Consider the following 27,660-nt stretch of genomic DNA (forward strand, 5'->3'; position numbering starts at 1 on the left):
TTATTATTTGCTAGATCGCTCAGTGCACATTAAAGTGTAACACAAATATAATTTTTTCACAGGTGCAACTGCAGAGTGCAGGGTGATCAAAGGATCTTCAGACTTCATGGATGCGTGCCAACAGAGGATAAATAGATAATATTTAGACAATTACTTAAATGGAAAGGAGCATGTGTGGTTAATAAGTTTATAGCCTTTTCATATTTTAACTAAATTCTAGACTAGCTGTGCCTGCGGTTTCATATTGAGGAGATAATTTGTGTTATTCTGGTACAAAACCAAGTATCATCAAAATCATCCATGTTTCCTATACAAGAATAACACAATAAAACCTATAAATATATTTTAAAATACTATTTTATACACGTGGGTCTGTCCGCGCTTGAAACCGTTTGAAATAGCTAATAGGTAACAAATGTTTAATTTCTGTGATTATTTATTTTTTAATAAAGCATTGTATGTCAGACTGCTGTGTTTCATTTCGAAAAATCCTGATAAACTTCCTACTTGAACTTTGTAACAGAACATTATTAAAATTTATAAAACTGGCCTATTTTTTCCCAATATTTTCACTCATAAATCGTGAAATAAGTCGATCAGTGTGTACTTATTATTACAATACCTAAGTGAGAAATGTACTGATATTAATAATACTATGTTTATTTTATCATAACATTATTAATGACTTGTTTTGTATAATAATTGTTTTATTTATAAACATTTATTGTTGTTGGAAACTTTTCGTACATTTGTTATAATAACATATCTCTATGTGCTCGATAACACGTAGGTTTGTACTAATTAAGTACTATTTGTCTGCTTAGCGACAACTTATTACTATCGTATAGCATGCGTATAGCTCCCTTTTTTTCCATATAATATTCATATAATAATATTTAATTCTTAGTTATGAGCCTTATTATGAGTTTCACCCCTGGATTCTGGACGCAGACGTAAAAATTCCATTGGAAAATAAAATACATTGGGGAAAGGGTTATTGAAGTTCAAAAATAATTATTAATAATATTATTTTGTTAACCTACACAACACTAATGAATATTTATAAAAATAAGACAATAATTTATTACTTTCTAATTTGGAAAATAGCTATTATATATTTGTTCTCGACTACGAGATACTTTTAATTAGAGATTTTCCAGAAGCCGTGCGATTATAATATCTTCTCATAAAGTGGCATGATAAATTCACCTACACAAAGATATTATTAAGAATTAATAATAAAAAAAATAGCAAACACGACATACCATTATTTTTTGCCAGGCGAATTTTTTTACGTAAGCTTTCAATTCTTGTAATAGCAATTAAAAATATTCAATGCAATATATTCACAATGCTCAGTTTTTTTTCAGTGGATTAATTATTCAGTGAAATGATAAATACAAATAATAATTGATGATGTAGGTACTCTTAGATGGCGCCACTGTGCCTTGTTTTTTACGGAAGTCGTCCCTAAATAAAAGTTGAAATAAAACTCGTATTAAAATTCGTAATAAAAATATATTCAACAAAGTGGTATATTATTTCGCGCCCTCCTTGGACGCGCTGTGTATATCAACGACGGATACTGCATGCTGATGACTTCGCGCGTTGGATCTTCTTTAATAATATCTGTAATATAATATTTAGTTATTTATTGTCATTATAAAATAGGTATTTTTTTGTCACTACCAGCTACATTATATAATTACTAGCTTTCCGCCCGCGGCTTCGCCCGCGTTTTCAAAGAAAAGCCGCATAGTTCCCGTTCCCGTGGGATTTCCGGGATAAAACCTATCCTATGTATTAATATCCAAGTTACCCTCTTTAAGTGTGCTTAATTTCATTGTAATTGGGTCGGAAAGAGTAACAAACATACACATAAACATCCTCACAAACTTTCGCATTTATAACATTAATAGGATAGGATTAATTACATTTTGTAGTTTAGATTTTTTAAATGAAGCAGACAATTCACTAGTTCCACTTTAATTAATTAATTTTAGATTAAATTTTTATTAAAAAATCTACGATCGGTTTCGTAACATCATCCTGAGGTTCGTCAATCGTTATCATGATGTGTGCTTTATTTAAAAAAATTTAACTACAAAATGCAGTGCCAACCAGGTGCAACAATACAAAATATAAATTTAATTAGATTTTCTTTAGTCGGATATAGACACATACAATGTTATAAGTACATATTTATTTTCTTTCAAAAAAGAGATATTGCATTACAAGTTCCTTCTGTACATCACTTGATTTATATGTTGTGGAAAAATCTTGACAGATGGCGTTGTATCCCTGATCTCTATACCGAAACCATTTAACTAATACGAATATTATAATGAGAAACGGGTTTGATTTAACTCAAAACTACTAGATCAATTTTAAAAAACTTCCTGCGTCTTTACCCCATAAGACCATGACCTATTCATAATTTTAGGATAAAATCAGCTCCGTCTGCCCGTCTATCGAAAATTGTTTAATTTGGAAAAATTCAAATATTCTTGATAATGTACCTGCTTTTGAGATTGGGATATTTGACATCAGAAAAAGTAGGCTCTAGCCTTTTAATTATCTCTAAGCATTTAATATGATTAAAACCCATGAAATCGCTACTGCAGCTGCAACGTGACAGAAACACAAACTAACAAAAATATTTTTACATTTACAAAATAATTAGCAACATTTGGAATACAGGTACAGAAAAAAAAAATAATAAATAAAAGTACCCTGGAAAGACATTTTTCTTTTATTCTACCCTCACCAATCGTCATGTTATCATGAAACTGACTGAATATAATGTAGGTAATAAATAGCGTTTAAAATTCGAAAACACCAAAATTTCCAAAATCTCGCATAATGCCAAAACAAAACTTTTTTCAATTCTACCCTCACCATGTTATCACAATCAATGTGATTACTGATTAATACAATTGCATTCATCGTGCATCATCGTGTTTTAAATCCGTTAAAACTTTCAAAATGTTAGAAATAAAAACACATTCTTTTTTACTTCTACCCACCATATTATCATGATCAATCTGTCTCTGCTTATTCTTGCGGTGCACAGCCGCGGGGGGCACTGGTTTCCTCCCCTCCCTCCCCTCTCTTGGGGGGATAGATGACTTCCTATTATTTCGCGCGCATAATATTTTATTCAGTAATATGTGATTGTGTCGCTCAATCTCGCGCAGGCGCTCGTTCGTGAAGGACATGTTGATACGCCGCGTTTGCGGCACGGATATTGATCTGAAATTGATAAAATAATAACTGTAGAAGAAGGGAGATCAATTAAATTCCTTGCGTTGTTATCTAAAATTGTGGATAAACCATTTTAGATTAGCGTATTTAGATTAGGTCTTAGCGTGATGATATATAGCCTTCCTCGATTAATGAGCTACCTAACACTGGAAGAATTTTTCAAATCGGACCAGTAGTTCCTGAGATTAGCGCGTTCAAACCAACAAACTCTTCAGCTTTATAATATTAGTATAGATTACTTCCTATCTATACACTAATCTAAACAAACATACAGAACATAGTTATAACATAGAAATAAAATAATACATTTTTCATAAAATATAAAATGATTGATTAGACCCAATACTGAAAAGAGATTGTTAAAAACAGTGAACACAAAAATGATTCAGGGAACTAATTTTTAAATTTAAGGACAAGGTTTCCTGGCACACCGATATACACCGGGTAGTGTTGGCTCCATCTATTAGGTGAAGCCATAATAATAATAAGTGAACAAAGAAAAGCAAAAGAAATACCTTCAAAATTTAATAATTCAATTTTAATTGTTTTTATTATAATGCATCATTGAAAATTAAATTGACCTCAAATAGAATATACTTAAGTCTTTGTTTTCACTAGACTTTTATATCTAGTCCATGAGACTATCTTTCCATAGCTATCAAATAAAAAAAAATTCTTACCCATATCCTGTAGAGGTTCCAGATCTACCAGACATTGAAGGAGGCTTGCTAGAGACAGAAGAATGACTTTTGGACACCTTAACTATAGATTCATTTGGTTTTATCTGACTTGTGCTATTATTTTCTGATTTGCTAATTGCCTTAATTTCTTCCACCTCACTGTCTTCCTCAAACTCATCTGAATAATGTACATCATCATTATCGTTGCCATTATCATCAGTCTTTTCGTTATCCTGATCAGAATCTGAATCGTTATACACACACGTCTCTACACATATATTTGGTGGCCGTTTCACTGTGTCAACGATACATCCCATGTCAGAGAAGTCCTTAGTTATCTCATCTATGTCGTTGTTATTTTCCTCCTGGTAAAACTGTTTCAATTTCATTTTGTTAGAGTCTCCGCCTGAATACTCTGTGTCTATGTATTCACAAATAGCCTCTACTTTGCTCTCGACCTGTGACATTGGTGAGCGGTGCCGGTGTAAGCAGTTGATCGCTACAATAAAATTGATTAAAAGTTATGTATGCAAAATACCGTGATGTGCTTATAAACTAGACAATAAGTTGAGTAATTAATAATAGTAGTACATTATTTCTAACTAAGTACCTACTTACAACTATAATAGTAAAAAATAATACAAAGAGTGTTCTAGAACCTGCCTGCCTAATAAAAATACTTGGCTAAGTAGCGATTAATTAATAAAAGAGCAATGTGTACAATATTGCTTTGTCAAAATATAATTGAAATAACTTACTGTTTTCAAACTAAAACTATTATTTATTTAATAAATTCTTGATCTTGATAGAAATATCTAATACACATATACGATATCCATTAAATTATTTTATAAAATATGCCACGATTAAATAATTGATACAAACACATCCGAAAACTGACATTAAATTTTGTTTTTAGAATTTCACTACATTCATGGATTGTCACCATATTGTCACACCATTATACGACCAGTATTCACATTTTCATAATCTCTATCTTTGGTACTCTTTGGTATGTATTTTTATTGTCAACTTAGCTTTTTATCAGAAAATCAATAACTGCGCTTAACAACATGTAAACAAATATCGCGCCATTAATTTAAACCAGTCAAACAAAACGTTCCGTTTATAAAAAATATGTCCATATTACAAGAAGTTTTACAAAAATCATATTGATATTATTATGGAAAATCCATTAAAATATGTTATTCTGACCAACATGTTTTAAATATTAATTATATTTGAAAATGTAATAATAGATTCGAATATGCTTAAGTTAAGTTATCTGTGTATCCGATACTGTTTATTGACAAATGTTAGATTTGACATTTATCATTTGTGTGACATTTGATGGGCTGAAGCCTGAATTTGTTCACCTCTTACGATCTGTCTGTGGTGCAGTCAAAATTTTTAAAGAAATTATATTTGTAGAGCAAGTAAATTCTTTGTTACACCCTGTAGATCATGTTTCTTTGAATATTATCCATTTGGCTTCATGAAATAGCAGCAGATACACCGAAATGGTTACAATAATCAAGAACCAGTTATTAAAACATTTATCGAGGTAAGATACTTTGTTTTTCGAAACTCTAATCTGTATTGAAGTCTAATTGGGTAGTACTAATTAAATAATATGAGTATAATGCGACGTTGTTATTCATGGCACAGCTTGCCAACTTTTTCATTGTTCCTGTGTAAAGTTTTTGCGATAGCGCAAAAACTAGTACATAGATATCGTAAAAAATAGACGATTAGGTGTTTATCAAAGTGCAATATTCTAGCTTATTAGTGTTATCATTTTCGTGTGAGTCAAAAATTTTTATATTGATGTAATAATTTATTATAAATCATATTTCCAGATTTACGAAAAATCTTTCTCCAGAACAAATATCTCTATCAGCGCTCCGTGGATCTGGTGAGCTCCAGGACTTGACGTTAGATGAGGATTTGTTGACAGATCTCCTAGAGTTGCCTGGGTGGGTTCGCTTGACATCAGCTAAGTGCAATCGTGCCTCATTCAGGATACAATGGACCAAACTCAAAACAGTGCCCATAGTCTTGGTGAGTAGCAATAATGTTAATTTAAAGTTTAAACTTAGTTGGGAAGCCTGTGTGCTTTACAAATGTATTTTCATAAAAAAGATGTGTTTTTAAAACTGTACTTATTGTAAATAATGCAATTCCTTCAGAGATAGACACATAATTATCTTGATGATTACAAATAATATATGTATGTTTTATTTCTATTATGTTTCTACCACTTTTATTATGCTATTTTTTTTTTTATTTTATATAAAAGAGATAATAATTTCATAAGATTATTTGCAAAGTCTATATTGGAAAGCTTTGAATATTGAAGTTTTCTGTATTCTGTTTTCCTTCATAATATCTTGCATATTAGTTGAACAATTATTAAATTATTTTGTAATCTGCTACTACAAAGTTATACTTCAATCATCATACCTGCTCAATAAAAAACTGTGTCAATTTCAATTCTCGACTTATTCAATGTAGCCTCAGAGCTTGAACATTACCTATTTATTTACACATTATGATAGACAGCACATAAAATAACTCAATCTAAAAAGTATTTCTTTCAAGCTTATGAGGCAGACAAAGTTTATCATGCAAAATATTAGTATGAATATCAATTTGTGTCACGACACTGCCCTACAATCTTTATCCATTTCTTGAAGAAACTGACAACCCTATTTTAAAACTATGATTATTACTGTATTTTTCTATAAATTTGTGTCAAACCCTGACACACATACTCTTTGACACTACAACCTACGCCAATTATTTGTATTGAAGCATTTAAGCCAAGGCCTCTTTTGACACTGTTGTAAGTCTTACTAAGTCTCTGCACAGACATTGCTCTGTTAAACGTTTATGTAATGAGTACTTAATAACTTATTGGAAAGTTATTTTATGATTATTCCTTACAATAGTATAGTCATAAGAAATGGCAGAGATAGATTTCAGTGGAATATGGAGAGATGGAGACAGAGTTCAGGAATTATTATTTGAGGAAAAGGAAAGTGTTAAATAGCCTTCCTTCCTTGAATACATGGACTACCTATCCTTTTTCCATTCAACTCGCAGGCGAGTTAACAACCAATGGAATTTTTAAGTTCAATTTTTTTTATATTAATAATTGTTGTATCGACCAATGAAATGAGTCAATATACACCAGCTTGTAGGTGGTGACTGGTGACTCAAATACTTTTGTAATTATTCAATTTCATTCGTAAATGTTTGTTGGATTAGAAAGACTAAAAAAGAAATCTTTCACCCAGCATGCCGGCCCTATCAACTAACGGTTTTTCGAATGCGGGCCCTGTGGCACGTGTTTCAGAAATCTATCGCACACGGCATGCGAAATAACTAATAAAATTGCGCCATCAGTCTTCCTACATTAAAAAAATTGGTTGTCTGTAAAGTCGGTTTAGTTGAACGTGACAACGCGAACGTCCGATTGTGCTTCTTTTTCGCTCGTTCCGCGCTCTCGCTTGCACTACAAGCCTTACATGGAACGCCTCAGAGCGAGGTAACGCCGCATGAGTCATGTTTTTTCGTGTGTGCAGCCGGCTCTATCGAATTATAAGACGTTGTTACGTCAAAAAGCGTTATTCCAAAATCAGAACTATGTTGCACAATCGATCATAATACGTAATATTAAACAAAATATTTAATAACTCAATTTCAACAATGCACTCAATAATTTTGTTTGCATGCACATTAAACTAAAGACGAGTCTATGTTTCCATCAAAACAAATTAATAGTCAATCAACTTCCTCTATTACAAGCAGCTACTATTATAGATATGAGGTATAATGAATTATAATTCACAACACGCAATTTTATATCACAGTAACTAGTATTTGCATTATTATATAATTATAATTGCAACTTCATGTTTTTAAGCCAATGCCAGTAGGATCAAGATTCAAGGTTCGGCAATCGACGAAGCGAAACTTAATGCATTGTAAACAAATGAATTGAAAGTTTATTTTTTGGGTGATGATGATGTTTATATCCATACTAATATTATAAATGCGAAAGTAACTCTGTCTGTCTGTCTGTTACTCAATCACGCCTAAACTACTGAACCAATTTTCATGAAATTTGGTATGGAGATATTTTGATACCCGAGAAAGGACATAGGCTACTTTTTATCCCGGGAAAATGACGCAATCCCGGAAATCCCACGGGAACGGGAACTATGCGGGTTTTTCTTTGACTGCGCGGGCGAAGCCGCGGGCGGAAACCTAGTATTTTTATATGTACATGTAAATGTAAGATATTTGCAACAATGTAACCCACGACATTATTGTTTTTTGCTAATTGGCAGCGTTTTGCTAATTACGTAAATTGACTTTAGAAGCGAATTGATGAATCCCTACTCATGTCAGTAGCTAAGTGTCTCTTATTGGATCACAAAGCTAAAGTAGTAATATCATATTGTTTCTTTGCCTATTTATTGGTTAGGGCATTTGAAGAATAATAGAGAGGCTCTATAGCCTCTCTATTATTCTAGATATAGCACTAAGAATGAATAACTAAGAAAAAGTCATTTACTATTTATAAGTAGCTAATCTCGTACTTACGTAAAAACAATGTAATCGGACGAGAATTTAATCTGCATTTAAACAATAACGCTAAGAGTAATGCAGTAGAAAACTCAACAGTGCAATATGATTTTAATCTTGTTTGTATGCAAACAGTAATCTCGATTTAAGAGCATTGACCGTAAGAAACATATTATTCAACAACTTATCTTTTGATGATAATAAACAATCGGTTCTCAGTACAAATATAGATGTTTACCGGAGTGCTAAGCTGCCCCAATCATCCCAATATAGTATGTATTTGAATGCCATAAGACCAATGTATGAGAGTCATCATTCAATACCGTATTTTATATTCCCGTTCCCTTGGGATTTCCGGGATCAAACCTGTCCTATGTGTTAATTCAAGTTACCCTCTATATGTGTGCTAAATTTCATTGTAATCGGTTCTGTAGTTTTTGCGTGAAAGAGTAACAAACACATTGCACATACACATACATACATCCTCACAAACTCACGCAACTTCGCATTTATAATATTATTAGGAAGGATAGGATAGGAGTTTACATAAAGTAATATTAAATAGCAATCCATCTCCATAATCTGTCAATAATTAATCAGTATTTAAACATCATTCTTCAATTAATTTATCATAAAGTCTATATAAAGTCTATATTTATCACAAATGAATACAAAAGTTAATCGATCTCTATCTATTGAGGTACCTATTTATTCAGTTTTTACTTTATTTAATCAGTTCTTTATTTGCTTTTGTTTTTAGAACCTCGACGAAGTACACATAGCATTAGAAGTATGTTCGGAGCCGCGAGTTTTAAATCCAAATGCTGCGGCGGCCATGCCGGCGCCGGGGAAATATAGTTACATTCATAAGGTAACACATACATATTTTTAATGGCATAGGCATATGCATAGATCAACATAACATTCGATCTTCAAAAACAGCAAACTAATGCACTAGATTAGACTATATTAAACGTCTAAGTGAGATGGCATGATTAAATTTTCGTGAAGGTAAAAGAGACAACTGCTACAATGCATGTGTAATGTGTATGTTAGGAATGTGTTACCAGCAAATGCGTTTGTAGAAAAAAAAAAATATTAATATAAAAAACATGATGTTTCCATATTGTTATATTTGATAACAAAAATTTGTGTTTCCTTTCAGGTGATAGATGGTATCTCAGTGGCTGTGAATCATGTTCAAGTAGATTTTAATTGTGATGCATTCACCAGTAGTGTTCAGGTATTTATTATTTATTCATATTTCTCATTAATAAATGTATATATTAGGGATATTTTATAGTAATATTTGGACATTTTAGATCTCAAGAGTGACAGTTGAATCGCGGACTCCGGACGGCAGGAAGGGTGACCTAAGACTGACTAGAATCAAGTCGCCAGACACTGGACAGCTACTTATATTTAAGGTAAAGTAAAAGAAAAAAAACTCATGTTTAGACAAGTCATTTATAATTATGTAATGGAATGTCAGAAAACTCTTTGGAGTTCTTTTGCTTAGATATGTATAACATCATAAGGACGAGGCACGAATAATTGTAATTATATTCATTCTTGAACCTAAGGATATCTTTAGAACATGATATCCTTGCAGAATATTGATAAATTAATATTTTTTCAGGAATTGGAATGGCAAAGTGCGCGGATAGAAGCGAAAGCGCACGGTGCCGCGGCTGCAAACTTACCACCACTAAGACTGCTCTTGGGAAATACACACTGCCGTATTGTTATCAAGAAACGACTGTCGGGTAAGAATTGGATTTACAATATGATTATTAATTTATAGATTTTTCATGTATGTAAGAAAAGTGTTCGTTACTAGAATTTAATTTCTATTCTTTGAATTCTATTTTTAGGGTCTGATTAAACAGCATTTGAATTTTATTTACACATTTTATATGTTATTATTGAGGATTTTATATGATATTATTGAATTATTTTTAATAATACTTAATTAATTTTTTTTGTCCTTGTGACGTTTTAGATTTGTTACTTAATAACTTTTTTTTTTCATTTTGTCCCGTTATATGGTACTAAATTCGATTCCAGTATAAAACTCTGTTCATTTTCTCCAGACTGTGCAGTACTAGGCTCTCGACTAGTTCTCCGCCCGGAGCCGCTCGCATGGGCACTAACAGATGGACAACTACGGGCAGCTTTAGCTTGTGCCGCTGCACTAGCGGGGCCGGTACACCGCGCCACACAGCTCGCGACTCGAACGAAGGCTGCGAGGAAGGTGAGTTGTGCAGACTGGTGGCAGGGGTGTACACTGTTCAGAAGACATATAATCGCTACATAGTATAAAAAGTCGCCTTCCGCCGTTTCTGTGTCTTTAAAATTACACAATAGAATTTGAAGGGTTTTTTAATAGATAGAGTGATTCAAGAGGAAGGTTTTTAGTATATATTTTGTTAAGTTTTAGGCAAAACGGTTGAAGACGCCGGTAGCAAGCTAGTTTATAAATAAATTGTAGAAAAAAAAATTCAAGATCTCCCCAAAATTCATTCAACATAAAAAAATAATAATTTTAATTCATTCACCAAATTAATAATAATACTTTATAAATAAATTACAGATAGAAGAACCAATACAACAAATCCAAACCCGCTCCACGTCAAGTGACCGCGACATTTTGGCGCGAATGTTCGCGAAGCACGACGTTCGAGAAACTTCCTACCACCTTTTGGCGCCAAGGATTGACTTGCATCTCTGTGACGATCCTGGATGTAAGTTTATTTTATTATTTTTGCTCCAATATACAAATATTTTAGCAGAATTATGGCGACCACTCGCTTTTTCATACTTCTCTTTAACTGTCCCTTTAATAACCTCCTCCTTTTTTTGAATTCGGTTAAAAATAATAAGTGCCATAACAAAAAAAAAATACACTCGATGATTTAAAAGCGTGTACAACCCTATTCACTTTATTCAGACTTTAATTTAGTGGGAAACCGTTATTTCTGTGATATTAAGTTTTTTATAGCATTCAAATGCTTTTTAAATATAATTTTTAAGAGTAGAAAAAATTCGATCACGAGGCGAGATTCGAACCCGCGTCTTTCGCCTAAAGCTTTTTCTAATTAAATTTGTTCCACATTTACTTAATAGGCTATCTAAGTCCTGTCCAGCACTTAACCTACGTCCCTTATTTCAATTTGTTTGTTTGTCAGTGGGTAGATCAGAAATGCCTCAACTAGCGAACGGTGGCGCGTTACAAGTGACGCTAGTGAGCATGCAAGCTGATCTCTTCCCTTATCATAAGGCGTCTGATGATAGACGGCATTGGAGAGGATATAGGTAAGCAAAAAATGGAAAAAATAAGTATAATTTGGTTTTTTAGTTGGTAAATTCGTTAGAATGGTGTTTAGACCTAGGTAACTAGGTCTTGATATATTGTGGTGTTTATGTGCTTTTTTTCGGAAATTTTCAAAAAATAGAAGAGAGAAGACGAACCTAAACAGAAGAACAGAGAAAATAAATAGATTTGTAAAATGTTGTATCTATTTCTATTATGAAACATAGTGTTTGAAAAAAAGACGTGAGGCACTCGGGGACTGCCGCGGTAAAGCTATTGCATGCTATGCCTTCAAGCCACACCTCCGTGCCCGTCGGAGTGGGGAGCGTGAGGTTTTTTCGTTATGGAATTACTGGATTCGGTCCCCGCGCTCAAGGCCCGCGATAGAAGCTATGCAATAGCTTAAAAAATACTTTTTCGGAAAATAAATCGCTTTTAGTAGCTTTCTGTTGGAGTTTTTGTATTTTACAATACAAGTATTTAACAATTTAATTATTTATTTATAGAGAAGCAGCGACACCACACAGTCAATGGTTATCGCAAGCGCTGTCTTCGTTTTGCGCGTCGTTACTTGACTTGTTGGACCCTAGACCGATCACACCTAGTCATAAGGTATGAGTAATTTAATTTATACTATATAAAAAATGTGTGCGTGTACTAGTGTACACACGTAAGAAGTGAAACTTCTTTATGACCTTATTTTTCAAAAAATAATTTACTATATGCAGCTTTACAGAAATACGTCAATCACGCGTGTAAGGGGTAAAAACAAGATGGCGCGTAACGAAAAAATGTTACACTAATTTTTTTTCCAACCGTGATAAAAAAGTTTCACTTCAAAAACCCATCTTTGTTAAGTGATGTTGATTATTGAAATATCTGAAATACCTCTTATTAATTCTGAAACTAGATTTTTTTTAATGTTATAGATCGAAAAGAATCAAAACCAAATTCAATAAGTTATATATTTACCGTTTTGGAAAGCAGTTTCTACCAAGAAGCAACTCTCTTGTAGCTCTTTTAAAAAAGTAGTACTTAATTCCAACGAAAAAACTTTTTTCATGTAAGCAAAATCCCTACTAATATTATAAATGCGAGTTACTCTGTCTGTCTGTCTGTTACACTTTACCCGCTTAAACCGCTCAGGTCTAAAGATTGTCTGTGCCAAATTTCATTAACCGATTTTGATGAAATTTGGCACAGACAATCTTTAGACCTGAGCGGTTTAAGCGGGTAAAGTGTAACAGACAGACAGACAGAGTAACTCGCATTTATAATATTAGTAGGGATTTTGCTTACATGAAAAAAGTTTTTTAAGACACCCTGAGAAAGAACATAGGCTACCTTTTATTACGAAATATGTACCACGGGCGAAGCCGGGGCGGACCGCTATTAGTGTTATAAGTTGATATTTTTTTCCGTTTATGACAGACAGTTCTCCTGTTTTACTTATAGACCATGGTATATAAGTAAAAATATTCTATTAATTTCCATTTTATATAGCCAGCAAATAAATTGTCTATATTACTACGATTTTTTTAATATTAATTATGTTAAATTTAAACACTACAGACTGCCAGTAATCCAGAGAGAAGCGAAGAGACAATGCCCAACGGTGTGAGTCACAAACCGAGTGCGACAAGTTCAAACACTTCTACTGCGCCTACTTCACATACTACCTCACAAGGTATGTTAATTAAAAACTTAACGGTTTTTAAACGTGATTTTTTACAATTTTTAGAAAAGAAAATTTTGTAAATATTTGTTTACTGATTTTAAACGGGAGTTTTCATAATATTTTTAGAGAAAATTTTTTTGTTGTTGGTCACTATCAAGACGTGTAACTTCTGAGCCTGTAAATTCAATTGTACCTGAATGAAATCTATTTCACGTAATTTCAGTTTACTATTTTTCAGTATAGTAGGTTGCATAGAAAAAAAAGAGAGAATTTTCATTAACTTTAGCTTTGATTTTGTTTTCAGCATCGCCGACTAGAACTCGAATATTACAGCAGTTGGGAAAGCTAATGACGACATGCCTAGTTTTAAGGATAGATGACTTTACCGTTTATAAGGTACGAATGTATTTTAGTAAAAATGTAAATAAATTATTTTTAATATCCGTAAAAATTGACTATGATAACATTACATAATTTTTTTAAGCAGATATGTCAAATATCTAATGTATATTATACTGATTTTAGCCCGCGGCTTACTTTAACTTCGCGGTAGACTTTTCTTAGATTTTTTTCATAAATGAGAAAGTATCTTATTTATTGAAGTTTTTACTACATATTTCAAAGCCCTATAAATATACCATTTACATACAAACTATTATCATGACAAGTAACATTTTCCAGGTTTCCACGGGTTCTAAAACGAAAGAGTCGCCAAGACCTCTAGTTTCCGCTGAGAAGGCAACCCTGCCGGGTGACGCAGGGCTGCTGCACGCTGAACTAACCTTCTTCTATTATCCTGGAGATGTCTGCTTTCCTGGTATCCGTTTAGCAAATATTATTATATATACTATGCAAAAATTATAATCATTAATTGTTCATTAATTGATAAACGTTTGTTTTGCGTAGTTTCGAACTAGATGGTTGTGAAAGATTCGAAGAAATGTCCAGAAAAATGTGTAACTTACTTTGCGCGTTCATTTGTTATGTCTACAAAAAATGTTCATATAATTCTCTTTCTCGTCGTCTGATTCTAACCAATAAATTATTCTTACTTTTTACTTGTTTTTGCACATTTTCTATAAACAGCTTTCCATGTAATTCAACATTATATTTTTAAGCTATTGCATAGCTTCTATCGCGGGCCTTGAGCGCGGGGACCGAATCCAGAAATTGCGTAACGAAAAACCTCACGCTCCCCACTCCGACGGGCGCGGAGGTGTGGCTTGAAGGCATAGCATGCAATTATAGCTTTACCGCGGCAGTCCCCGAGTGCCACACGTCTTTTTTATTTTTACAGTGCCAGCACCAAAACTATACGTGCAGTTAAGCCCAGTGCGGGTAGTTCTAGACGTGCCCAGTGTTGTGTGGCTCGCTGCGTTTCTACCACATGTGGCTGCAGCTGCTCAGGCCAATAGTGGGGACACGGGGAGTACTTATATGGATGTACGGGCGGAAGTTATCATGCCGAAGGTAAAAAATGCATAAAATAAAGAAAAGCTTAATTTACTACAGCAAAGGACGTATCGCAAGGTAGTGATCTCTACCAGGCAACTATAACAATAAAAGGTGAAGGAGCAAGATAGGTTGCGGGTAGAAAAATATTTGTTTGTGAATAAAAAAATGAGTCGTGCCAAGTGTGTGGCTCGCTGCGTTTCTTCCGCACTTGGCAGCGGCTGCGCAATATGTACCATTCAATTTATATTGATCAAATTAGATATGACAGATTCCTTCTAAGGTCGAATTTCCAGTTAACAATTACGCCCCTGATTCTCTACAAATAAAGTCGACTATCCCGCGAGTCAATAAATTATCACCCTTATTCTTTACAAATAAAGTCGACTATCCCGTAGGTCGAGCTGCAAGCGGGCGCCGAGCTCTAAGATTATTTTAATCAATTATACAAACGAGTCAATCAATTACAGTCAATCAGTTATTAGATCGTGCTAGAAGCAGGACCAGAACACATCGCACAGCAGCGCGACTGACACATAAATTGATTTCAATCTATTACCCTCCAACTTGTTTATAAAATATCGACTCTATTTTATAGATTTAAGGTCGAATTTCCAGTAACTAATTACTTGGTCTTTAGTGTCAATCAACTACCATCTTTCCACTACACTAGATCGAAAGTCTATAACGAAATACTATCTCTACATTCAATCAATTATTACCCTTATTCCCCACTCATAAGGTCCACTATCCCACAGATCGTGTTAGAAGCAGGGCCGGAACACATCGCACAGCAGCGTGACAGACCGCGCGAGTTGCACGTGTGCACTGCGCGTGTGACGCTCACTAATGTGCGGGAAGCGGCGAGGGCTAGTGAGTTGTTTTGAATAGATTTTTTGTTTATTTGTTTGTTTGTATTTGCTAAAAACATGGTACTAGTAAAGATAAACTAAAAAGATGTAAAAAATTTACGCTTAAATATTAAGTTATGAAGCAGTGGAAAAACTAATATTATGCCTTCGTAAAACTTATTATTAACTAATACTCTCAATTTTTTTTAATTTTTCATCAAAATGTATTGTATGTAGTAATATATAGCTCACTACAAAACTCTGCCCAATAGACGCATAGGAAGAGTTTTGCTAAGCACATTTTTGAGTCGGATTGTGATTATAGATGCTTATGGTACATATTTGGGTTTATAATTCAACACGTGATTTTATCACGTTTATAGAATATATTGTCACTCTCTTTTTTTTTTTTTTTTTTTATAGCATTGGAAGGCAAACGAGCAGACGCAATGGCCGATGTTGATGGCAAAGTGCGTCGCCCATAGACGTCCATAACATACGTTATGGGTGTTACCTACCATAGAGGGGAATGGGATGGGATAAAAACGGTCTTAAGGAGAAAGGTGGAGCTAACCGTGAATTAGGTAGCGGTGTGCTTTTGGCCTTTAAGAAACACATATGCTTTTTTCTTGAAATAACTCAAGTTGTAGTTCCTCGGAAAGACAGTCGATGGCAGATTATTCCAGATCTTACATGTCCGTGGAAGAAAGCTACGGTTGAAACGCACCGTTGTGCTGCGCCAACCATCCAGGTGGTGAGGATGGTATAGGCTTTTGTGGCGGGCTGTGCGATGATGGAATTGAGCTGCTGGAATAAGCTCAAACAGCTCTTCAGAACACTCCCCGTGATACAATCGGTAAAATATGGAAAGACACCCTAAGTCCCTTCTTAACGATAGAGGGTCAAGCTTTACGGTCAATCTGTGGTCGTTGATGATTCGAGCCGCTCGACGTTGGATGCGGTCAAGTGGAAGAAGTTGGTAGTTCGGGGCTCCAGCCCATAGATGAGAGCAATACTCCAAGTGGGGTCGCACCTGTCTCTACTTGTCCTATACTATCACAAAAGATTTCTGCTTATTATTTTAGTTATCTATTTATCCCATATATCACAAAACAAACATCTGATGTATTTATTTTATAGATACCCCCGGTACTCGAGCGGATTTAGCCTCCATAATAGCGGCGTTACGTCGCCACGCCCCGCGGGGACATTTCCCCAGTTCGACGGACGATATGGACCCTATACACGAGCAGTTTGTGCTGCATGCTGATGGTGAGTATGCTTCTTAAGGTCTTCTTTTTTTCTGGATCGTATTCTATTCCATATAAGAACATAGATCCTCCTTCTTATCAACCGACTGCAAAAAAGGAGGTTTTTAATTGAACTTTTTTTGTATTTATTAACCCATAACTTTCGTCTGATTGAACCGATTTTGATTATTAAACTTGTTTTTTTTAAAGCTAGCGTCCATTTATATATTTTAGTCTAATTCTGACATATTGATCGGTTTATATTTTTCTTTTTAGTACTTATAAATTAAATTCGGATAAAAATCTATCTCACTTCGTCAGGCCTGGACGACATAGTCCGCGGCACGTCCAGAACAGCCGAACTGTTATGGCGCTAAGCTCGTGATGTATGATGTATACATAATTTGAATTATTTACCGACTTCAAAAAAAGGAGGACGTTCTCAATTCGGCTGGTATATTTTTTTTGTTTGTTTAAATACATCCCAATTCGTCAGGCCTGGACGACATAGACCGCGGCACGTCCATATCACCGGAGTTACTATGGCGTGAAGCTCGTGATGTATGATGTCATAATTTGAATATTTAACCGACTTCAAAAAAAAAGGAGGAGGTTCTCAATTCGGCCGTTATATATTTTTTTGTTTGTTTGTTAAAATACATCCCAATTCGTCAGGCCTGGACGACATAGAGCGCGGCACGTCCATAACAGCGGAACTACTATGGCGTGAAGCGCGTGGCATATGGTGCGCCCGCGCAGAGCCGCTGTGGGCGGACTTCAGCGGAGCCCGAGCTACCAACTACCGGCCCACGCCGCTGCTCGATGCCACGCCCTTGACCGCCTGGGTGAGTGTGTACATAGCTTTAGGGGGAAATTTTACGGCTTTCAGATGTTGTTTGACCAAAAAAAATTAGAAATAATGTATGAAAATTAATGTCACTATCAAATATGCTCCCAAATATATTTTTAGCAAGCGACACCTGATCATCATTATAACTCGGATTGATTCAGAAACTCGCTAGTTCTGCAACTTCCATTTGCCTCTAATATACTTTTTCAGAAGCGTTTTTGAATCATTTCATTATTAGGTTCGAGATAGGGATTCCTATGTATAGAGAAAAAAAGTACAGTTACTCTTTAGACAGAAAGAGAAAGTAATTTTATAAAAATAATTGTATCATTTGGCCAAACAATCAAAAGATTGACCAACTGCGCCAAATATAAAGCAATTTGGAGAAACATATTAAAATTTCCATTATTCTCTTACCAGATGTGTTTCGAAGACGGTTTCAACCGAATCTGGGTGATTGGACGAACTAGTGGTCTGGCTGGTCTCCAGATCAATCATTACCAGCTTTTGTTCCTCCTGCGACAGCTCGAAAGGGTGTCACAATTGACTGCATGGTTGTCGCACCAGGCTGGCAGGATGCCGGAGGAACCTGGGTAAGTATAAGGGTAGGATTCTAGTATCTTGTAGGTTATTGAACAACCTTATAAGCAAAAAGCAGAAAGCAAAATTTAAGACATGAAGTGAGAAGTACTTTACTAATCAACGTTAAAAATACTGCATTATTCGATTCAACGATGATAAAAAATCATATGACAGAAAATAGTTAAAATAAAGAAGTTTCCCTGGAAGATAATCCGTATGTCAGTATTAAGAATTTGATTCATGAATATTTAAGGTTCAGAAAAATTGACATTCGTTATCATCTATGTTCTAAAAAGAATAATGACACACAGTCTTTTTCCATCTTGTTCTTTTTTATGGGAATAAAAATATTCTATCGCACACACATAACTCAAAGGAAAAGCCACAAAAGATACACTAAAGCTCAAAGTATCCTAATCTTCCAAGCAATTGATTACCAACAATATAAATTTCAGAACGATAGTAGTGGGCATGGTGGTCCCAGCGGTGGAGATGACGTTAGTGCTTCCCACTAGCTGTCCTGGACAAGAGTCTTCTAGAGACCTGGACAGCGTACCTCTGGACTCTTCCAGCTTGCAGGACTTGAAAATGGGTAGGTATGAGGTCGTGGAAACCATTGCTTGTTATGGAATACTTTATTGAATACCTTGCCTTTTAATCTGACCAATTTTCCATGCATAAAATATCCTAAACAATATTCTAACATGGAATCCTAAAGATTTAGTGGAATATTTAATTATTATTAAAATGGAGGTATAACATTTACTTACTGCTTTCAAATAGTGGAAGGTCAAAAACTTTCCTTCTTAGTTGCAATTTGTCTGATCCATAGTGTGACATTATAACCAAAGCAGTAAAACATAACAACACTATCATAAAATTCAGCTTTTTATCACGAGCTGAGCAATAGAATAAATATCTACAAGCCTATTACTGCCGTGGCAACCTATTACCATATCGTCTTACAATAAGTGCAGCAGTTCAGTAACAGAAGCAGGCACGTCCATAGGTTCCGAGTCCACAATGGCGCCGTCGGTGCTCGACCGTGACTTGGGGCCGCAAATTCCGCAAATGCAGCAAATGCCCCAAATGCAGCAAATACCGCAAATGCAGCAAATGCAAATGCAACAAATGCAGCAGATCGAAGTGTGTACGCCGCTGCCGCTGCCTGCGGAGGAACAGCCGCCTAGCCCTGGAATTGGATTTGGTAAGCATACAGTTTTTGTAGTATTTGTAGTTGTTTGCATACATGTCTATTCCTATGTCTTTTTTTGTGCATAATCTATTTACGTCTATCTCAATGTCAATGAATAGTGTCTATAACTTTCGTTCATGTTGTAAATTAAACCTTAACTCATTAGAAAAATTAATTTTGGTGTATTATTGATCTGCTAGCTTAGGTCGTAAAATTTGTTACTTTTGGTACGTTTTGTTACACCTTAAATCAACGCTTTTAAGTTTGAATTTGCTGTTATTTCTAACTAGAGTTATACAAACATTTGACGACAGTTTTAAGTTTCATTTTGTGTATGGATAGGTACATATATACAGGGTGCTCCATCGTCAGTGTATTAAGCCCGAAAGCACTTAAACAACGATATCTAATTTTTTTTTGTTAAAATTGTCCTTAAATACTTCTGTCTATCAGTATTCGGTCTATCTAGAATTTTTAGAGTATCATTACGCACTCAGCGTATTCAAAACTATACGTACCTTTGAACTTACTTCACCGACTGTGGGACATCCTGTGAAATTATAATTATTACCTACTGATTGACGATTTCATATCCCCAGCGGGATTCTCCTCCATGCGACGCGGTCTCACATCCCTAGTGACGTCGATAGACAGCGCGCTCACACGCGACGACACGCGCAGCGACGCCGCGTCCACGGCCAGCTCGGACAGCGAGCGGTACGTGGTCGTGGGGCTCGCGGCCGAGTCGCCGGACGACGCCGACATGGCGTTCAGGTCAGTAGTAATACATCATGATCATCATCATCACTCGTGTCGATACTTTACTACTTTATAGGCAAAGGCGTGGTTTGCATTCAGCCACGTCGGTAAACATGTTTTTACAAATATTATAAAATGAATTTTTAACGTCTTTTATTTTGCTGTTGTATTAATTTAAGTTTTTTAGCATAGAATAAGTAGGTAAGTAAAACGAAAGTTTTCCAAAACATAAAAATGCGCCTTATCATTTTCACGTAATTTTTAACCCGTTTAACACAATGTATATTATTTTATCGTGAAAATGGAAGCCCCCATTTAATTTGTCTAAAAAACTTATATTATCATAGGTAAGTAAATTAACGCGAATGGTAATTAATTAATTAATTATGCTGTGATCTTCTGTTCCATTCAATAGTGAATGAACTAAAGCTTAAGCATGGAAAAAATGTGAACTCGTTTCCATTATCGAAATTGGTTTATCGATACTTTCCGCACTAGTCGGTAAATGCCAACGATGTAAATTTTGTAGGACGTAAACGTAAAGTCAGTTTGATATAATTTCTCGTAAATGTTAAGAATTGTTATAATTCCAACAGAATATCATTGTTATGGCATAAAGCTACGTAAAAATTAATAAATGCCATTTTAGACGCCTCCAATACGTTTCTAATTTAATGGTGACGCCATTACAAGTTTGTCTCTTGAGAATAACTGTCAGTGTCATAGGGATCATCATTCGCCGCGCCGGGTATAGTAGAGTTACTTTCGCATTTATAATATTAGAATGGATAACCATCCAAAAAAGCAAATATAAAAAACCATTGCTATAAACTATTTTCCAGGGAGTTCGAACTGGGCCGTTCGAGCAACAGCGGCGTAGAAATGGCAGCCGAAGTTGTGGAGAGATCTTCCTCACCCTCTGACCATTCTATCACTAGCTCTTGTAAACGGAGGGATTTGGTAAGAGATTATATAAAAAATGTGCATACACACGCACATATATATTATATAGACTAACATACGCGCATGCACAAACACATACACACTACTGTTAATCCTATATGCCTAGTAGTTCTACTAATTACTGCCTAATATTTAAGAACTTTATGAGATACGACGAAAATATGTTGAATAATACTAATGGAACCAAAAAATAAATATTATTATATTTTGGATTCAATGTCGTTGGTCAAGAAATCACCGAGATATGTGAAAGAAATTACAGATACGACTGTAAAATTCTAGTGATTATATGGTAACATCTTGATTATTATTTTTTTCAGTTACAACTATAACACAAATTAAATAATTCTTAATATTTGATCCTAACATAGATTTTTTTAGTTCCGATTGTAATCCTTGTAGGATTATATAATTTGATAACCTCCGTGTGTAAAATCACTAATCAAAACTTCATTTCGCAGATATCCACGTGTACCTGGCGACTGAACAACATATACCTGGTACAGCAGAGTGTTCCGGGGAAATCGGCGCTTCGTCTCACCGCTGATGATCTGAAGTCAGATCAGTGCTCCTCTATACCCTGGGATGAGTTCCAGGTAAGGTTCCGAGGGTGATTTTATTGCGCATATATTTCAGATTTCTTGTAAAATATGGTGATCATATAGATGGTTAATGAATGGGGGAGGGGACTTGTATAATTTACCAATACAATTTTAATCATATAATGATAATGTACAATCGTTACGTGTTAAGTTCTCATAACTTGAGGTTTTCCTTCTCTTTTATTTATAGTTAGAACTATATAAAAGTTATGATATTCACTTCATCATTGTCGTTATAGCATTAATATGCTAGCCTACATAAGTAATAGATTTTGAGATGTGATACAGTGAGATGTGCCAAACTAATAATTATATGAGTAGTATATTAAAAATATTATATAAATTGCTTATTTTCGAATTGTATATTCTAAATTTACTGTGACACCTATATTTCATCACATAATACTGTGTTTATTTTTTTTCCTATATTTCCTATATTTTTTCCTATATTCCTTTGTTGCACAGACATTATCCCTAAAAAAATTCATCGTAATGATTATGAGTTGTTTATCATTACAGACAACACATTAAATTATTAAATGTTTCCTATATTCAATTAAATATTCTGTAATAATTAAAATACTTTAAAATTATGCTCATTTCTTGTTTCCTTTTTTTCCCTTCATTGTGTTTACACTTTAATACACCTAACATTAACACTATATTTTATATATTAATACTTCTCTCCACAAATGATCTATGTTGTTTTAGTGTTTCTTTATGGACTACGCACTGAGCTAACGTGTTTCATTTATAAGTCACTATGTGATTCTGTATAGTCTTATTTTATTTTCTACGGTTACTTTCTAAGCATGTTTCAATCTTTGTTTTATTGAATTACTCAATTCGTTTTTGTGTGATGATACTCTACTATTAAATCGCTTTAACAGCACTTATTTCATTAAACAAATATACGAGCAACACTGCTTTCTGTCATAAGAACCGTACTCAATTTCCAATTGGTCAAAAATTAATCGCATAAATTAATAAGTGACAAAGTTTGGACTCAACGAAGAATAAAAAATAATACTTTTGAAGTGAAACATTTAACGTATACAGAAAAAATATGGTATAGTATCATCTAAATGCATGTTAATCACATCACGTCATACCATCGTATCTCGTATCCCAAAAACGAACCCAACAGTGTATAAGGAATGCGATATTATCTAACTATGTCGTCTATGTGTTTTCTCTATGGCATCACCGCCCGCTCGGCTATCGTGAACCAAAGACTCGACTCAAGGTATTTCTGACGACAGATTAAACGTAGTGTTTTGTTAAGTGCCATAGACTGTAGACGTTTGTGTCGTAGCCAAGGGGGTTTGGAACGTGTGTGTCGAAGTGTGTTTTCATCTTGATCGTGTAGTAAGATTTAACAAAAATCGTCGTTACTATTACATTACCCAGTAATAGACCCAGTGTAGAATACGTTGTTCTATGAAGCCCCTTTTTAAAGCGCTCTCATTTATTATTAATCTACAAGTAAAATTGTGGTTTCATATTAATTAAAAATATGTTGGAGCTCATTGAGAATTTTTCAACGTACATAAAAAATATTTGCGTACGGTTGAAAAAGAAAAGATGAAGACATGTTTCATAATCAGCTTCAATTAAATTAAATTATTCACAAAGCACGTATTATTCCTATCAAGTACAAGTATACATAGTTATTCCTATCAAGTACAGCATGACCTTATCATATTTAGACTTCACTTCATTTAGTTTTGAATAGGTATTTATAGACTAGCTATTGTACTATGGTTCCCTCCACATTACCCTAACACTGTCTCTTTCTACACATCAAATATTCCCATCATTAGAGCGAGATAGCCTCTGCATTGTTTAATATCGAGAATGTTAATCAAAAATTATTCCTTTCACTCTAGATCATAATATTTCTGAATGAGCGAAAGAGATAGGATTATGGTTAAATAAAATACCAAATGTATTTTGTCTGCACATGTCATACTCATCTCACATCATTCTAGTATTAGATTGCATGAAAAAATTGTATGTACTGTATAAGTAATGTTATTATTAACACCAAATTATTATTAATTTTATTAGTAATGTGTAGCTTGGTGCAATTTAAGTGTCAAACCATATTATATACTTACTAAAACATGCTATTGTAAATTGCGATGTAACGCATGCGCTATCAGCTTTATATCAACTTAAGTTGAAATACCTAACACAACTAACTAATTACATGCAGTACGGAATTTTATGCTATTTGAATCTTTTAGCTTGAAACAACACTTAAACAATATAACTAAAAGCTTTGCATGAAGGAGATGCAAACACAAGGTATTCGAAGTAGACATGATTTGCATTAGGCCACTAAATAACATAGGGTTTGGAGTCAAGAGGTTCCAAAGAACGAAAAAAATAAAACGTTGTATTGTACAGAATAAGTTCTCAATGCGTGCTCGAGCGTGGAACGAGCCGGTCAACGAAGATGAACCGAAAGTGAAGGAAATGCCGCGCGTCGCAGCTAGGCTTGTGCGCAACGAACTGCCTAGACTTCTTGATGATGATGTAAGTAATGACTGAATAGTATATTTAATTTGGGCTCGAAGGACCAAAATACATTATTAATTTTATGGTCAGTTTCACGACTTTTTGATATATATTTTTATACTATGGATATATTATCTGTCATCTAACATTAAACAGAACAATCCAGAAGAAGTGACATATCGGCTATAAAGTTATAAACTATAAGGATTTTTTATATCCTGGTCAAATGATGAAAATAACGTATGCAACGTAAAATTTAGATTGTAAAGCTAAATACTGCATTTTACGTACTGCACGTCCACAATTTATTTTATGAGACCAAAGCAAAACAAAGAGATATTATTTTTAACATTAACTAATTTTTACTTTAAACTTTTGTGTCTACTTGGTCGATTTTAGCAAGAAATCTTAGACCAAATATAAAATAAAACTACAAATAATGTTAACAGGGTCACCCAACCGGTTTGGCGCCGTTCGAGGAGCTTTTAGAAGCCCAAATTCGCGACTTGACCATGTCTCTCAACATGAGTACAGCTCTCGCGTTATCTGAGTTCATTGAGGATGAGGTCATAGCGCCTCCTATGCCTTTGGAGGTTAGTGTTGTGTGTTGTATGAAAATGGTGTTTTTTTACTAAACTCATTTTTTTTTATTCATGTAAACTTTTATATTTTCTGTAAACTACCACGGATTCAGTATGTCACTTCTATCCAGACGAATCGACAATAGACTCAATCAAATATATTGAATGTTGAACATACGTATGACAATTTAAAAGTAGAAGTTGTATATTTACGTAAAGCAGGAGCGCATACTGCTAATAGCTGAAGCTCAAATGATTTGCAAAATAAATCTATAGTACAGTATTCTAACTTAACTGTAATGTCGGTAATTGATTTTTCGTATGAACGTACTTGACTTGATAATATCATTAAGGCTTTTCAAGAGGTTAATTCCCTTTTAAAAATACTATAAAAATAAGCTTATTCGATATTCACAAAATTTTAACTGTAACGAACAATACATTCAACGTTTCCAGGTCTTAATATCGAATCTCAAGTTACACCTAATAGAAGACAGACCGACCCGTTCGATATCATCCCCACCACCCCAACCTTTAGATCTCGATCTAACCACACTCCGTCTCACCCGGGACTCGAACGGAATACTCCATCTGGGACCACCGGTAACCATTGAAACGCCGAAAGAAAACCCGCCGGAGTTAGTGCACGCTAGAGAAGAGATAGATAGACTGAATAGAGAGAACGAGGAGTTGAGGAAGAGATTGAATACCTTGGATCGGATAGCGGAGGATAATAGGGAGTTGAGGGCGTGAGTGTTTTTTTGTGTATTGTACTTTTTTCGAATGCAAGTAAGTAAGTAAAGTCTACTGTAGTGTACGATAATTTTGCTATTGACGCTTTAAAATGATATTTCAGTGTGTTGTAATTGGAACGGTTTAATTTTTTATCTCACACACAATTTGACTTTTATCATATTGAAATAAATAAAATACGTAAATTACAGACGCAAGTCAGAACCGGCAGAATTTTCTTTTTCTGCATTTCCTAAGTGTTAAGTTTTATAGCCACTTTTGAATTAAGTATTCTTATTTGTTTTTTTACCAGTTACACTACAAATAATGTATCAAACGCAAATATACATCACAATTTTTAAGTAGGGTATCAATAACCTTATCAACAAGTTAAAAAAATTGGTTGTCTGTAAAGTCGGTTTACTGACGATAGTTGAACGTGACAACGTCCGATTGTGCTTCTTTGTCGCTCGTTCCGCGCTCTCGCTTGCACTTCAAGCCTTACATGAAACGCCTCAGATCGAGGTAACGCCGCATAAGTCATGTTTTTTCGTGCGTGCAGCCGGATCTATCGAATTATAAGACGTTGTCACGTCAAAAATGAATATAAATAATTTAAACTATTCCAGCATAGCAGAAGAGGCCTCCGTACTACGACAATGTGCGCACTCAGCGCAACAAGAAGCGGCCAACTTACTGGCTGATAAGCAAGAACTGCTCGAAGCATTGCGAGCCATGAAGGTATATGAGTCCTAATGCTAGGAGACGAGATAGGAATTCTAGGAGGATTAGGAGAAGTACGAATTGTGATATTGGTTGGGATGGTTCGGTTTGGATGACGTCACTTGAGCACAAAATTGGTTGTATATTGTAAACTTTACAATGTAACAATGTAAAGGATTAGGCAGCTTTTGCACTTTTAGCACAAAACACGCTCAAAGTATTACTTTAAATATGGGTATGGTAATTATTCAAGCGAAAGCGCTGGTGGAAGGTACAATTTATTGTACACTGTAAAAAAAATTTAGATGTACGATTACAGATTTTAGTGATCTTATTTTTATTTTTTAATACTATACAGTATACACCATATTCTTATTTTTTTTTATATTTAAAGAGAATTAATAAACCATAACTCACAAAATATTTACCTATTCTTCTATCCAGGAACAAATGTCAACAATGCAGCGTGGGAAAAGGTAGCGATCACCGTGCTCTCTGGACTGTACGGCGTGTTGCCGCCACGGGAAGGACTAGCGAAATTGATGCTTATTTATATAGACATAAGGACGCTTTTACCATGTCATTGTAACGGTACAATCGTACTGGTTCATACGAAATTTAAAAAAGCAATTTTGATGCTTAATTACATGGGAATAGAGATGATTTTACCATACACAGTCATTGACGATGTTCTAGAATGTTCTAGAATAGGAACAAGCAATTTAAATTATTAATAACTAGATAATGAAGATGATTTTACCATGAACAGTGATTGACGATGTTCTAGAATGTTCTAGAACGTTTGATTTGAGACAATTTTGATGTTTAAATATATGCGCATACGGATGCTTCTACCGTAAAAGTATAATAGACATAGCATTTACACTGTTTTAAATGTTAAACTTTTGATGAGTTCAAAAAAATGAATTTGATTTTTATTTGTAGCAGGATTAAGTTTCTTTTACACGATCACATTTGGGAAAATCGAAATGTTTGAATAGAAATATACATGACACATAAATTAAAAATAGCTTATATTTATTGCGAGCGTTTTGACCGAACAAATTAG

The 27,660-nt window shown here is 34.4% G+C and overlaps 2 protein-coding genes across 3 annotated transcripts; one reads left to right on the top strand and one right to left on the bottom strand.

Moving 5' to 3' along the window:
- Positions 1–1,516: 1,516 nt before the first annotated feature.
- On the bottom strand, positions 1,517–4,889 carry LOC149897284 (uncharacterized). Of its 2 annotated transcripts, none has more exons than XM_090116896.1 (4): positions 4,846–4,889; positions 3,945–4,443; positions 3,027–3,252; positions 1,517–1,629 (listed from the first exon to the last, which is right to left on the bottom strand). In XM_090116896.1, exons 2-4 carry the CDS (start codon positions 4,409–4,411, stop codon positions 1,573–1,575), a joined length of 750 nt encoding a protein of 249 aa, XP_089973022.1. In that variant the 5' UTR covers positions 4,412–4,443; positions 4,846–4,889; the 3' UTR covers positions 1,517–1,572. The 2 variants fall into 2 exon arrangements, with proteins under 2 accessions (XP_089973022.1, XP_089973021.1); XM_090116895.1 differs by lacking the exon at positions 4,846–4,889 and adding an exon at positions 4,703–4,836.
- Positions 4,890–5,329: 440 nt separating this feature from the next.
- LOC149897285 (bridge-like lipid transfer protein family member 3B) lies at positions 5,330–27,590 on the top strand. Its single transcript, XM_090116891.1, has 28 exons — positions 5,330–5,508; positions 5,804–6,005; positions 9,298–9,408; positions 9,703–9,780; positions 9,860–9,964; positions 10,177–10,303; positions 10,631–10,791; positions 11,131–11,281; positions 11,726–11,852; positions 12,357–12,462; positions 13,423–13,537; positions 13,833–13,924; positions 14,210–14,345; positions 14,826–14,998; positions 15,739–15,853; positions 16,972–17,103; positions 17,757–17,926; positions 18,352–18,524; positions 18,969–19,105; positions 19,511–19,720; positions 20,308–20,482; positions 21,310–21,427; positions 21,892–22,026; positions 24,445–24,573; positions 25,005–25,148; positions 25,593–25,885; positions 26,498–26,609; positions 27,036–27,590. The coding sequence occupies exons 1-28, from the start codon at positions 5,465–5,467 to the stop codon at positions 27,069–27,071; spliced, it is 3,807 nt and encodes a 1,268-aa protein (XP_089973017.1). The 5' UTR covers positions 5,330–5,464; the 3' UTR covers positions 27,072–27,590.
- Positions 27,591–27,660: the final 70 nt, after the last annotated feature.

Source organism: Colias eurytheme, chromosome 26 (assembly GCF_061535395.1).
Source record: "Colias eurytheme isolate Ceu_HAF_F1 chromosome 26, ilColEury1 Martin Lab GWU primary, whole genome shotgun sequence".
NCBI classification, from domain to species: domain Eukaryota; kingdom Metazoa; phylum Arthropoda; class Insecta; order Lepidoptera; family Pieridae; genus Colias; species Colias eurytheme.